This window comes from Falco cherrug, chromosome 1 (genome assembly GCF_023634085.1).
Source record: "Falco cherrug isolate bFalChe1 chromosome 1, bFalChe1.pri, whole genome shotgun sequence".
Taxonomy (NCBI): Eukaryota; Metazoa; Chordata; class Aves; order Falconiformes; family Falconidae; genus Falco; species Falco cherrug.
This window is the reverse complement of record NC_073697.1, coordinates 96016729-96032027: the sequence shown is the minus strand read 5'-3', so window position 1 is coordinate 96032027 and position 15299 is coordinate 96016729. Positions and strand designations below refer to the sequence as shown.

At 38.3% G+C, this 15299-nt stretch overlaps 1 protein-coding gene across 8 annotated transcripts; it reads right to left on the bottom strand.

Moving 5' to 3' along the window:
• Window positions 1-51: 51 nt before the first annotated feature.
• Window positions 52-14367, bottom strand: ZCCHC8 (zinc finger CCHC-type containing 8). 8 transcript variants are annotated; one of them, XM_055709744.1, is made up of 14 exons: window positions 14163-14367; window positions 13726-13857; window positions 12439-12513; window positions 11799-11904; window positions 11004-11081; window positions 10582-10685; window positions 8787-8852; window positions 6829-6892; window positions 6230-6372; window positions 5330-5472; window positions 4447-4562; window positions 3226-3309; window positions 2300-2411; window positions 52-1564 (listed from the first exon to the last, which is right to left on the bottom strand). In XM_055709744.1, exons 1-14 carry the CDS (start codon window positions 14198-14200, stop codon window positions 750-752), a joined length of 2076 nt encoding a protein of 691 aa, XP_055565719.1. In that variant the 5' UTR covers window positions 14201-14367; the 3' UTR covers window positions 52-749. The 8 variants fall into 8 exon arrangements, with proteins under 8 accessions (XP_055565719.1, XP_055565727.1, XP_055565734.1 ...); XM_055709752.1 differs by having other exon boundaries at window positions 6829-6889; XM_055709759.1 differs by lacking the exon at window positions 13726-13857 and adding an exon at window positions 13141-13183 and having other exon boundaries at window positions 14141-14363.
• Between the last annotated feature and the right edge of the window lie 932 nt (window positions 14368-15299).

The following is a 15299-nucleotide window of genomic DNA, read 5'->3' as shown; positions in this document are numbered from 1 at the left end:
CTGATTTACAAAAATCTGCAGTTTGACAGTTTAGGACTCCAATTAAACATCTTTATATAAAATTCATTTATTAAACCTCTGTACACAACAATGAACACGTATGTACAGCAAGTTTACATGAAGGATGATGTTACAAAAGATACAGTGGTAATTAAAACTGACCCACGTAAATAATTTATAAAAATACCTGAAATGGTGAAGATAATGCTGGCAATCCCTGATTATTTTCATCCAATTGTCAGGATTTTGATGTGGGGAATCTTAATACTAGACCTTCTTAAAAACATTCTGAATATATTAAACTTATCTACAGGATAATTAGCAAAATGTATAAAGTATAGATTATTTTACAAAGGACAGATATTAAAAAAAAAAATCACCAATCCACCTGAAACTCAAGGACAATATAAATCTCAGCCAAAGTAATGAACAGCAAACCACAATCTCCTCTTTTCAGAATTTCATGTATTGGCAAGTAAATCACTCTTAACAAATCAACAGTCCTGTTATTCCTTAGTGGAAGGATGCAATCTGGGAAAATTCTTCTATATTTTCTGGCCACATCGGTGGTCCTCATCAGTACAGAAAACGCTGCACCGATTTCATTTCCAAGGAAGAACAGGGCAGACCTGTATTTGTCAAGATTTTCTCCTTCCCACAAAAGGATGAGGAAGGTTATCAGAGTTTGTAAAACTGGAGGAAAGAGAAGGAAGCAGTGATTTGGACATAATGGAACAAAGGAAGACCAGTTAAAACGAAGTCTTTTTCTTTTGCTGGCTTCTTGGGGAATTTTTTAACACGCTTCTTATTCGTAGATAAACACCTGTTGATTCTGCCATATTTTCAAATTCAAATGGTGTTATTCCTGCAGCAAACTTGCTCATATCAGGAACAAGACTAGAGTTTTTTGCAGGGGATTCAATGCTTGTGACCATTTTATTATCACCTGTATTTTCTCCATCGTTAACCTCACGGTCAGGACCAGGTATTGTGCTGTTATCCAGCAAGCCTTCAGAATCTGTATTATCAGGATCTTCTTTTAAGTTAAGTAAACTATCTTCTGGATTAGAACTAGTTATAGAATGTTCATTTTCTGGCATCTGTTCACTGATATCAGAAAAACTAGATTCCACTGTAATCACCTTATCAGATGACCTTACTTCTGCAACATCTACTTCATTCCTAGATGGTGACGACGTAACAGAATTTCCAGTTAAAGGTGTATCAACAGGAATATCAGAGTCACTGTTTGTGCTTTCCGCCTGCTCTAGTGCTGCCCAGATTAATCGCTGCTGTTCCTCTAGCTCTTCCAAGGTCAAAGTATCCTCATCCATGACTGAGTCCACTATTTTTGGCTGTGGAATATCACTGGAAGGATTCAATGGTGGAGTAGTCCTAGGAAGAAGAGGGCGGGTGGGGGTTGAAGGTTGAGGTGGTGTAAGATTTTGTGGAGGTGTTCCTTGTGGTAAAGGAGGAGGAGATGACATCAATGGACGTCCTGGTGGCAGTGGAGGTTGGAACTGAAAACTGTTAGGAGTTTCAGACCTTTGTGACACTTCCAGATCTAAAAAAATTATTAAAAGACATGTATTAGAATCTGAAGTTTGACTAGGACAAGATTCAAAGTGCCGATGTTCTGATTAACTAGCAGACTGAATGTCTTCTGATCCTCGGTTTTCAGATAAGATAAACTTTCTGAAGGTTTTAACATCCACTGAAACTATGATTTTGGGGATTTTAACCCTGCTAGCTATTCAAGAAATAAAAAAATAATAATAAAAAAAGATAAAACACTCTTGAATGTATGAAGAATAAACATATTCCACACTGAGACACACTGAAGGATTTCCTCATAGGAAATCCAAAAGGAAAGCCAAAAGTTCTCCAGCTAATCTAACATTTAAACAACACTGTAAGTCTTCCCATGAGTTTGATTGATTTTTAAGAAGTTGTGAGCTTGTAACTTCCTATGTTATTTCATCTAAGTATTTAAGGATTTGGAGGTCTCCATAACAGAAAACTTTCTTTAGGATACAGCTGAAATAAAGAAATTAGGATTTGTAATCTAACATTCCAATTGCTCTGAGCACACTTGAAACCTCCTGCATGGTACTGGAAGATACAACAATCACAGCAGCAGAGGTGGCTTATTGTAGACAGGCCCAAATGTAACTGACACTGCTAGTGTTATGTTAGAAGTTACTTGTTTCTCTTTACGAACACTGACATTTCAGTTCAGAGCAAGTTATTTTGAAAATAACAATTGAAACTAGGGAAAAATACTGCAGAATAACTATACCAGAATCCAGGTCCATGTCAGCTGCTGGTACCTCCAAATTGTCTTTTGGTCGTTTTGCATTATGAGACCTTGACTGAGATGCAGCCCTTTTATTACTAGATTTTGGAATTGGCTGAAGAGAAATTACCCAGGAAAACAAAAGAAATTAGTATTAAACTGTGCAAAGTAACACTTCCAGCTATAAGAACATATTTTAAACATTTTCATAACTGTACAATCATGTGGTGACCCAGTGTGTAAACTAGATACTTAAGTTCAGTTTTAATGCAACTGAACAGAACTTTATTCTTGTTCAGGTTCAAGTGGCAAAAGACTCTCTGTTCCGAACACAGGATTACAACCAGCTTTCCACCTGGACACCTAGATCTTATGAAACCATCATAACTCAAGTACTGCAGGTCCCTTCCTGGAAGGCTTAGAATTTACTGTTTAATTCTGTGCAGTATTACACTTTGGGACTGAGAGCAGAGTATACATCTTCCATCCTTAACTAGAAGTATCCTGCACTAGATAACACTAGGCTAGAGTCACATTAGAGAAGACCTGAGAATGATACATAACAGGTATCTGTAATAAGATCACTAAATCATGACTATGGCAAGTAAGCTTTACACTTAATAGGGAATTCTGGAACTAAGACCATTTTTAGGCTGTAAAAGCTTATAGCAACATTTTTTCACAACTGTTTATAAAATACTGCACAATTGGGATCTGCTTATATTAACTGAAATAATGGAATTTGTCCTAAAAATGAAGCCCCTTTTTGTTAAAACAGATAAGCCAAGAACCAGCATTTCACACCTGATAGTAATAATAAAGTCTATTCCCTTGTGCAAAAAAGAAGATAGAAACAAGAGATCATCTCTGGCTACACTAACTACAAGACAACTTTTTTTTCCTTGCAAATAACAATGAGATATACTCACTGCATGATAGTTAGAAAGGTAGTTTGCAAAAACATCCTTCTGTTGAGATGGCTGCATGGGGATGGAACCAAATATCTGCCATTCCTACAGGGAGAGGAGGGGCAGGAAAGAGAACTTATGTTGCATATAGCTGGCTAATAACACAACAGTAAAATGTGAGAAACGCTGGCAGATTAACAAGCCAAGATGAATTCAAGTTCTCATCAAAAGCCTCATTTATCAGAGTAAATGGATCTTTAGGAGAAATTTCTGACAAACCAAAGTACTCTCACCTGTGAACACAACCAATGCAATGAACTATGACTGGGTTGTAGGAATAATAATAAAAAAATCATCACCTTTACAAAACGTTAGCCATTTCACAGCTATCTGGTTAACCATTTCACAGCAACTACTCTTTAACACTTGTAACACAACTGCAAACTTTCCCTTGAAATAACTGTTCAGCTGAAAAAGGCTTAATTTGAAAAAAATGTTACTTTTTAAGGAAAACTGAAAAAAACTTGAGGACAGAACTTTAGTTAAGAATACTGAATGAAGAAACACATTCAGAGACCACTAAATGGGCAAACATAAAAGCGTAAAAGAAAATGTACAGGTACTTCTTTTCAATACACTTGCATTAACATCAGTGATGAAGTTTACTAACAGCAGGTTAAAATGCTTTTGAAAACAAAAGTTCAGCATCCACCACCGCCACAGGAGACCCCTCGTGCACACTGTTCTTAAGAGGACACGCACTATGAGGGTATTCTGGTACGATTCATTTGTTGTAGCTGTAACAGAGCTTCCCAGAGGTTGTGCACTGGTCTGATGTAGTTTTCTATCATTTAAATTATATTTATGATAACTCCCATAGTAATTTTCATATTCCAAAACCATTCAGAAAATGTATACGTATGCAACGAACAGGTATTAATGTTGAAGTTTTGTGTTTTAAAAATAAATAAATAAAATAAATCAAACCCCCCTTCTAGGCTCCTGTTGGTCTCTCAATAGAAATAATCACTACAGAAGCACTATCAGACCCTATCCACAAGAGCTGTGACAGATATCAGACAGATGGAAGTCACAAATACCTCAAGAACCCCACTCCCAAACCAGGTGCTTAAAAATAAAAGCCTGTTGAAAGAAAATGGTCAGATGCACAATACAAAACCTTAACTTTGGCTAAAAGCAATGAATGTTACTCAGTTTAGAAGGCAGAGGATAGCCACTTACATCTGGGATCCCACTTGGAGTGGATATATTAAAGCCTGGATAGTTTATCAATTTGGTGACATCATAAGTAGTGTGTTTTGGTTGGCAAGATCCTTCATCTTCTGTTCCACCATCACCTATAACAAAATATAATTACTATTGATGCCAATTAACATTATGGAAAAAAACCACTAGATTTAAGGACAGGGTTTTGGTTTTTGGACTCTAGGTATTGATGAGAGGCTTTGTGACGCACAAAGGCAGTAAGTGACCAAATCTATTAGATACATGCATGAAGCTTCCCCAGAAACCTAACTGGGTATTCGTACTACTACTACTTTTCAAGTATCGTTACTAGCTTCAGAATTTGGCACCAGGATTGTTCTCTGAGATTCAGCATAAATGCTGGTCATTAATAAAAAACTGGTGAATTACTTGGTAAATTGGGTTTCAAGAAATGTATTCTTCGCTTGCCAGCAGTCTTCTTTTATTATGTAAGAGTAAGTTACTGAACCTTTGAAAGTGTTACAGTTTCTTTCACAAAAGAGAAGCTTATTAAAAAAAGGAAGAGGAAATCTGACTATAAGCTACTTGCAAGTCTTGCACAGTTTCACAGGAACTCCACGTTCTAGTAGCAAGGATTGATTAGAGTGAAATCACACTGCCAAAGAGTCTTCATCTACACACTGCAAACATTATAGAAGTTGTTTCATTGTCACATCATAGATAGATGAAAAGGGAGTATTTTTAGATGCCTTTAGAAAAGAAAACTTGATTTACAACTTTTTCACTCTTCCATGAGGAAGATGAAGATTTACCAACTAGATACTTTGCCTTCTGAATAGGGTGCAGCCAGAGAATAGCCTGGATACTGAAAACCACATTCCTGCAGCACATTCTTTACCTTTTCCATCGTAAAGTGCAAGTCCAGAGTGCTCCATTTCAGCCTCCTTGAGCCAACCCGGAGGATAACCCAGCTGACGCATGCGATATATAAACGGAGGAATACTCTTATCTGTGACACCAAGTGCATCTTGAAGTTCCCCACTAAGAAAACAAACAGAAAACAAGATGTCCTCCAGTAAAATCCATAACTGAGTTTTGAGAAAAGGAAGTTATGAACATTTTGTTGAATTTTAAACTGTCAAGTTAAAATAACTTAGTTTTAGTTCAAACTATGTTGCTTGACAATTCCAGATGTAACAATTTTACATTACTCTGATGTTAAAGATAACTTTTAACACTTGCATTTCTCATATGCTGAAATATTTAATGATAATTAATTCTATGCTGAGAACAACTTAGCTTGTTACTTCTGATTCATGGCCTTAACTGTAGTTACCACAACAAAAAGGGTGGAACTTAATGCAACACTAAATTTACTGGTGATTTCTTTGGAGACTGCTAGACATATTATGATTTTTTAAAAACATTTTTAGTAGAGAGAAAAAGAGAGGAAGGAACACTCAAAGCTCAAAATTTTCAGAATTTTGCACGCATTTTTAGATCATTAAGAACATAATGTATTTGCAATTTGAGTAGTCAAACAGTAACATCTGTCTCCCTACGTTAGGCATGGGGAAGGGTAGGACTATTAAGCTAGCAAAGAGTTTTCATTTGAAAAGTGTATGTACAATTTATTAAAATCTTATTCAGCAAACAAATTCAAATATAATACACCCATAGCTAAGATAGTAGATGGACTTAATAGAACTTCGGAAAGTAACATCTGGCAGGCACTCCAAAGGCAGAAAAGGTATTCCAGAAAAGCAGTGCAACAGCTAATGGAAGGAAAAAAAGATACCTAATTACTCCCGGTTTAAATTTTCCAAACCTCTCTTCTACTTCTTCTGCGTGATAACGCTGCTGAAAATTCTGATTGCTTGCTTCACCACATGCTTCCATAAACTCCTTTCTCTTCTCACTTATACGAGCTGCATTTCGTGGCTTAAAGATAATACAATTGGGAAGTTTAGATTTGTACAATTTATATACTCCTTCATCCAACATAAAACTGGTATTCCTTGCCCTGAGCACACTTAATTGTTTATCACATGGACACGTGAAACAGTTGTAATGAAAACCACAGAGCAAAAACCCAAGAGTACTTGCATTGGATCTGGGAACTACAAAACAGGAAGAAAGACTGTTCTAACTGAAAAATGGCCCTCCATAAATTAAAGGAGACATTCAAACCATTACACTACAAAATTAATTTATATTCTGATTTAGTATGTTAGAATTTATAAGTACGAACAGCATAATCTAATCAACAGAGATGAATAACTATTTGTGTACATCCTGACCCCAATGCATCTAATTTTTTTTTTTTTTTAAATGATGCAGTTACAATGAAACATTTCTTGGAGAGCAGCTGCCTTTTGAATACTGATGTACATTTACCTTTGGACAGTCTTTCATTTGATGGTCTTCAGAACCACAATTGAAACAATGCGGTTTTGGCCTGCTTAAAAAATGCACAAGAAATTAAGCCTGAAAATAATTTTACAATGTTAAATGCACTTAATTATTTTAAATCTCATAAGATTTTTAGACTTAGATAAAACTGTAAGCATTGCTTGCTGATTTCATATGCTGTCTTCTGCTTCTCTTAAATTGACTGCTTAATGTTAATCTTCAAAATAGAGTAACAGAATATTATTTATTTCACAGTAAGAACAGGAGAAATGAGAAAAAATGTGGGCACAGCATTGGGGGTGGGGTGGGGGGAGAACACATGACAGCATGTGGTGAGGAAAAGAAAGAAAACCAAAATTAGAGTGGAAAAGTCATACTTCCAGGCAGAATGGGGCATTTATATCCCATATAATACAGATCTATTCCTTTAAGAGGGAACAGAATAGTTACAGAATAATTCAGGCTGGATCTCAGGAGATTTCTATTCTAGTCCCTTAATCAAAGCTGGGGCAGCTGTGAGATCAGACCAGGTTGCTCGGTGGAGACTGCATAACCTCTCTGGGCAGCCTGATCCAAGTTTTCTGCCATAAGGGTGGAAAAGCTTTTCCTTATAGCATGCTGCAGATACAAAAGCATTCACTGAAGGATTTCTGCTTCTGATTAAATACGTAAACATTCGCTTAAGACAGCATCAATAAATGAAAAAAGTCTACACACTAAAGTTTATACTATGCCCAAAGGAAGGAAAGTGAAGATGTTAGAACAGTACTTTTACTGCAGAGTACAGATAAGGAACCCCTCAATTTAACATGTCTGTAGTACATTAATACCTCTTTTTCTATTTTTATGCTTGTATTATCACAAGTCTGATCCTTTTTACGATACTGAGATCAGTTACCAGTAGAAACAAGTAGAAGAGCATGACGACTACTTTGGAAAGTCCTGGTCCACAGTTTGAACAAGTCATACATATTGTGAAATTGTGCACTGAAAACCTGGAATGGAAATGCAGCCTGGTTTCAAGTTTAATTTCCCTTGTAAACTCATACCATGGCAGCAAACATTTTCAACATTACAGGGTGGGGGGATTAAGAAATTCCAAATCCCGATCTCTCACAAGATTTTAGAGAAATATTTTTTTTTCCAAATATTTGTTTTTACCGAATTCCATGGGAACCAGAGGTGAGGACAAAAGGGTGACACAAGAATGAGCGTGCAGGGTAACCCCCAGACACACATGCACACACTCCAACCTCTTGAAGCCTCTAGTAAGATAAAGCGAAGCATGTCTTTTGTTTCGTCTTTATGTAGTATTCAAACAGAAACCTTCTGTGGTGATCCAAGTATTTTATTACCATCCTATATCACGAGCACAACCCTTCAATCTGCTTTCCATTCATATAGTACTATTTCTAATCAAACCAGATTTCAACTCAGCATGCCCCTTTATCTTTGAAATTCCCACTAAAAGCTTGCCTGATCTTTACTGCATCTGAAATGAGTGACTTCAGATGCTATGAAGACCACACAAGCTGTCAGTTGGAAACTCAATTCGCTTTACTTCTTACCTCCCATAAAAGCTATAGAATCAACTCTCGAGATCAGTCTTAAAAGTCTATAAAATAAGTGAGACAGGAGTTGTTCTACAAAACAGTAAGAATTATGATAGTACACCAGTGCAAGGATGACAAAGCAATCACTAAAAAGGCAAGCAACAAAAGAACCAAGTATAAACCTCGGAAAGTTTTCACACATTGATTTTAGATCCTCCCTAAACAAAGTCAGTAAACAAGAGAGACCTACTGACTGCAAAGCTTGGCACTGGCTCATTTAAATTAAACTTCTTGCTCAAGTATGTTCAAGGGCTTCTTATACTGGGGAGTAATCACAGCGTACATCTGTACTTTTCAGCTCAAAACTTTATATTGAAGAAGAATACAAACCTTTTTGGTTTTACTTGTATTTCTTGTCCATCTAGGGAGAGAATCTGGCTGAAAACTTGCTGATATCTTTAGATTTCAATAAGGAACTGCTACTGGATGAAGCAAAATTTCAATCTTGTTTAAAATATCAGTGAAAACCTAACAGTGCTTTAAATATAATACTGACTCTTCCGGATTAGGTTACAGATGGGTCCTTGGTATGAAGTTCATAGTATAAACTGTATCTACTATAAAGTGTTTGCTAAGATGGGCTTATGTTGTTTCCTCCTACCCAATTTCTACCTAATAATCAATTCTGTTTTTTATGAGCACTTGCTAAAACTACAACCCTCTTGTTTACAGGCAGAAGTTTCAAGCTAATAATTCTGAAATGCTTCACAGCAATCTTACTTATATTTTGGTAGAGATTCAAAAATATAACTCACTTCTCAAGCAGGTGGAGACAGGTCATATAATACTACTTGTGTTTGCTTTTGGACTGCAATGTGTCAGCTGCTCTGCCCATTTGTCTAAAAATGTGTAAGACAAGAGGGCAGCAAGGGAACCGGCATGGTAAAGACTAAGGGGTTCAGTAGAGTTCAGAAGCACAGCAGTTTCCAGAATCTAACAGTTGCTTTTAAAAGGAAAAGCAGATGCCAGAGACTAGTCAAACTGACGTGTTAATTAAGTGCAGTACTTGAGTCATTTAGAAGTACGGTACCCAACATACCATTTCACTCAGAAGTAAGCACTATTTTAGGCTTAATGTCAACTGCGGGGGCTCTAAAGAAAGATGCAGTAAGAACATTTTAAGAACAGTATTAAAGCTAAGCTGGCAGACTTTAGTCACACTTAACTTGGCATTTTAGGAGACAATCCTGTTAGGCATCTACTTCCTTCATCTAGAGGTTGGGAGATTGTACAAATACCATTTGGAGAACAGGATTGACTTAAAGCACTCTAACAGAGACAGCTTTCCAAATATAAAATTACCACACAGTGCGTACACAGTCAAAGGCAGGCACAAGAAAACACAAGTTAGCCGGTTTAAAAATTTGAAATTTTCATTCAGATACAAGTAGCTTTTTTTAACACTAAGAAATTACCTTTATTACAAGCTTGATAACTAGATATTGCAGAAATGAACGGTGAAAGTGTTTCCTGTCCTGACCCTTTCTGGGGCAGAAGCAATACTGAAAAACTGGGGAGATAAGACCACTTGAGAAACTTCTTGTCATGGAGGACTACAACATTAAAAAACACTTTTCCCAACATTTCCCTCAATCCCATCTTTCAAATACTGGCTTTAATAAACAGGAAAAACCCAACTTAAAAATGAATGCAAGTTAAGAGCATTCATAATTAAATTTTATTCGACTACCTTCCCTCTGGCTCCCATATTTGGAAAAAAACACCTTACAGCACATTTGAGTTTGCCAAGCCATTTTCTTCTCCCAAACAGCAGATTTTATAAAGGGAAAAAACTTATGCGCATCTGGAATGAGCGGTCATTTCAAAAGTAATTACAGACTGGCCCAGGAAACTCCTAAAGTTGCAAGACCTATTTATGGGAGTAAGGCATTCACTCTTCCCAAGCACAAGCCTTCTAAAAATCGGCAAGCCAATCACATCAGAATACTTATCTATTTTGAGTAAAAAAGCCATTAATGACTCATTAAAACTATTTATCTGTAAAGACTGATATGTTTTTGATAGAAAAATACAATCTACTGAACAGATTTTGAGTTCAATTTACCGAATGGCAATCTTTGGATTTGACAAACAGAAAAACCACTCATTTTATTAAACAGGATACTTAGGTATTTCCCATCCTTCTGTCAGCTGTGGATTCTCATTTAATAAAGGCTGTCCCAGTTTATCAAGACAAAAATTGGTAAAATACAGAACACTTCCTACAACCTGTAGAAAAAAAGTCAGAAAATTGTCAGAAATATGTCAGTATTTAGGTCAGATTGGTAACATTTATATAAATTTACACTGCTTGAAACACTTCCAGGTTTTTCCCCCTCCGCTCTGTTAAGAATTTACAAGTAACACATGCCCACACCTGTACAATTAAGTATTTTTTCCATTGATGTAGCCAAAACATGCTGAAGGTAACTGCTATTACACTGATAAATTAAATTTAACACAATCTTATTTTAACGGTGGTGTATATTGAATACATAAAATGAAGAGGCAGACCTACCATTGAAGAGTACATAGTCAAAAACTTACACTAAAAGCTTCTTTGATTTTTTTAACAGAATTCGAGCTTGCTGTTTTACAGTCCTCTTCCAAAAGAACACTGGAGGGCTGACATAAAAGTACAAATAATTATTTAAAAATAACAGTAAATAGCTCCTAAAGTACGTAAAAGGCACAGAACGTGCAATACAGCTTCAATTCTTTCATGAAAGATTAAACAGTAGGATGGAGATGTCTACATTAGTCATAATGCTTTCCAAGTCCAAAGTATGACACAGCTTATTTCTAACGTTTTCTTGGATTAGAAATATGATACATAAGAAAAATTTTATTCTTACGTCAAAAGCTAAGAGAAAGATGGAGAGGGAAATGTGCCATGTCACCTTCAAAGTGAATGCTAAAAAGTGAATATTAAGTAAAACTCAAAATTCTAAACTAAGACAAGTGGAAATTTCCAGATTCTGGTGCTCATCTACACTCTTAGATACACTCAAAGTTGGGCCAAATACTATCATAAGAGGATACATTAAGTTTGTACCTTATGGTCTTTTCTTGATTATTTAAAGCAATTTATTACTTTCCTTTTACAGAAATTTCATTAGCAACAATTTTAAAGAAGCATTTTCATGGGCAGAAAGGATATTTTCTTTGTCCTTGCCCTCTATTCTTGGAACAAAAAGTTACACATTTATTTGATAGTTACTTGATTTGCAATTAAACAGGAAAAACATGTAGAATCCAGTTATTAAGCAGTGTAGTATTTCAATATTCCCACCATAAAGATGCAAGAGAAGGAACACCTAATACCAATTTGCTTTCAAGTACCTGTGGCTTAACATTGAAGTGTGTTTTTTCTTGTTCATCTCTTTTCTGCTCTTCGTATTTCTGAACTAAATTAAAAACAAAATCTTCAATTTCTTGATGATACTGCCTGTAACAGAGTGAAGAAGCATACAGAGACAAAGATATGAGCAAGACTGAAACATATACCAAACGTTGGGTTTGTTTCTTTGTTTGTTTGTTAAGCATTTACCATTTACTAAAGAACTTAGAAAAGGGGCAGTCAACTTCTTTCCTGTTCTCCCCTCAGCTCCCACCAACATGAATGCAATCCATTATTAGAGAGCATCCTAATATTAGTGTGGCAAAAAAATAAACTCAAGAGGCTTGGAAAATTTAATTTACTAAATTTACACACAATACTCATGAAATTCAAACTGCTGTTCTAACTCACTCCAAGATCCTGGAAGTCACACTTTATTTCATGATAAAACCAGATACTGCTAATGAAAGCAACAGACCTGCTGTTAGACTGCTCATTATCCTTTCTCCCCTTCAAGCTTAACAGGTTTATGATATTGAACAAAATATATGTCCATCCTTTGGGAAAACACTAACATATGCAAACAACAACAAAAAGAAATAAATCCCATTTCAGGATTGCTTTTTCTTGGAAAGTACTTACTTAGAAATGACATTGTTCATAAATAAAATCTGTAACAGAGGCCCATCAAATTTGGAATTTTCCACTGAAATTCCACTAGAAGAACAGAACAGAGACAGACAATGGTTACAGTATTAGCTTTACTGTCAATATTCCCTATCTGTTTTATCACAGCAAAGAGTGTGTACTCCACAGAGAGAGGAAGGTTTGGCCAATGCAAGTTCTGTCCTTTTAAGAAGTTCCTAGTCACTTAAACAGAAAGCATCCTATTTCAAGCAATGCAGGTTGCCTGGAATGATGCGGAAAGAAAACAAAACAGAACACCACACTACAGAAATTTTCTTCAAACTATAGCCAACTCTTATAAAATCTTATAAATACAGATCTCTTTATTTATTCAATTATTTTAATGGACTAGTTCTCACTGCTGAACTTCACAAAACCCTGCTTCCGTAAAGGACTCGTAAGTTTCATAAACAGATAGATACACACAAATAAAGCTTGCAGCAATACAAACTAAGTTGTCCATGTCAAATCAAAAAGACTTGTCAGGAATGAGAACAGCATTTTAGAAGCCCAACAGCTGAGCAGGGACAGGGACATAGAAACCAGGTTTCTAAAAGATGTGGCAGACACTGTTACCTCAGGCAGCTCTTACCTCAGACAAACTCTATTTCAAACACATATAGGTCATAAGAAGTTTTTAAGTCAGTGTTAACATACCTAGGACGAGTCAGGATATTCAGCTTCCTTTTAAGTTCCTGATGTTAGTTTATTGTTAAGGAACATTACTTTCTTCAGAAGACACAGACCCAAACCTCAACTAATTAAAAGATCAAAACAAACAAGAAAACACCTAACAAAGATTCCACAGAATAATGAACGGGGTTTCAGACTTTCCTTTTCACTGCATAGAGGATTACCTACAAATCCACGTTACTGAAGAAACACAATAAAATGCAAAAAAAACCAGCTCAAAAAACCCCAGGTGAAAAAAGAGGATGATCCAGATAATTGATAATCTGCAACAATCCAGATAATATAAATTGTTAAATGCACTATGGCTGAATTGTCGAATTTATAGTATGTCTGACTTATAGTATGTTATTTTAAAAATACAATCTTCACCAAAAAAGTCAACAGTAGGACACACGTACTTGTGAATAGACAATGAACTATAAAAAACATTTCAGATTCTACTCTGCTGCAGCATCAAACGCAAAAACCCTGTAGGGTACCAGTCACAACTTATCACGTTTAGTATTATTTCTAGCTCTGTTAAAAATTTGATTGCCAAAGTGAACGTACAGCTCTTTCTTTTCCCTAAAAAGACAGAAAGGCGCAGGTCCGGCGTCAAATGTTTTCACGGTCATCCCAGCACTCAAGAACTCAACTACCTCCTTTGCCAAGTGAAGCGAAGCCGGCACGGACCTGCACGTCCTGAGGAAAACAAAATTCTGAGGAAAAACGAGCCGCCAAGGCGGGAGCCGCCGGGAGTTGCCCCCTCCCCGCCAAGCTCAAATCTCATTATCCTTCAGGGCGCGCCAGGGGGAGACGGATCGGGCCCTCCCCCACAAAGGCAGCGGGCCCAGCCCCGCCGAGGTCCCCGGGAGGGCCGGCGCCAAGGCTGGCCCGGAAGAGAACCGGCAGCGGGAGCGGCGCCCCCTTCCCCCGCCCCGCCGGGCCCTCCCCACAGCAGGCCCTGCCTCTCCCGTCAGGATATTCTCCGCCCGCAGCCGCCGCACCGTCTCCTCACGGTCCCGCAGCCGCGCGTACAGCTCATCCAGGGCCTTCTCAGGCATCTCCCCCTCTTCCTCGAAGTTGAGGCGCGACGATGGCGGCGGCCCGTTCTCGTCCTCGAGCTGCTCGAAGAGCTCGCGGTCCCCGAAATCCACCTCAGCCGCCATCTTAAGCTGCAGCAGGAAGGGAGGGGCTTGGCGGGGGGGGAAGCTGCCGAGGGGGCAAAGGGCAGTGGCAGCCGCCGCTCGCAGCGGGAAGCGCCGGGCGGGCGGGCCCTGTCCCCGTGGCGGAGCCGAAGGACCACAGCTCCCAGCATGCACCGGCCGCAGCCCGCCGCGGCGGCGCCCGTCCGCGGGTGCTGGGAGCTGCAGGAGGCGCGGCGCGGCCGGGCGCGGTGCCTGCTGGGAGCCGCACGGCGGGGGAGCCGTTCACTGCCTGCGCCCACAGCGGCCTGCGGGAGACAGCGGCCGCATGGCGCCTCTTGCTGTGGTTGCTAGGTTTGTTCTTCCGCGCCGGAGGAAGGGTGGGAGAGAAAAAAATAGGGCAGCAGCAGGACGCAGGACTAGAGTATGTGTAAGCAGGCTCGCACAGCCTTGTGCATTTAGCGCTCTTGTAGTGGATCGTGTGAGCTTGTGTTACAAAAACTTAACACACTTTCCGGAACTTCTAACGAATCGACCAGAGTGACTGAGGAGCGATTCAAGTGCAAGGCAGATGCCCAGAAAAAACCAACCCTCTGAGGAAGCAGCGCAGTAATCCTGTGTAATGCTGCAGCAACCACCTGTCCCTTCTGCTGGGTGACGGAAATGCAGACTTGGGAGAATCAATGAACCATTTACTTATGGTAAATATAAAAAAACCTCACATACTTATGGTTATGAAGTAGTAGCAAGGGGCTCCACCATCCTACCTTCCCCATATCGGTTTGGTTATCCCTCTCTCCTTACTACAATTTGCAAGTTATCAAATTGCCAATTAAAAAACAACAACAACAACAACAAAAAGAGTTCAGCACTCATCACCGTTGATTTGTGCTCCATTCTGCAGATCTCCTCAGCTTAGGAAAACCCTAAATCAAAATCAGCAAAGTACTATTTCTGACGTCTCACATTATTATTTTTTTTGACATCTCTAAACTAGCT

Excerpts from the sequence above, each read along its gene's own strand:
- ZCCHC8 (XM_055709759.1), bottom strand. The coding sequence starts at position 14,324 with ATGGCGGCTGAGGTGGATTTCGGGGACCGCGAGCTCTTCGAGCAGCTC. Across the intron at positions 2,412-3,225 it reads ACCTTTCTAACTATCATGCA|CCAATTCCAAAATCTAGTAA; the intron begins GTGAGTATATCT and ends ATTTCTCTTCAG. Across the intron at positions 1,565-2,299 it reads TGACATGGACCTGGATTCTG|ATCTGGAAGTGTCACAAAGG; the intron begins GTATAGTTATTC and ends TAATTTTTTTAG.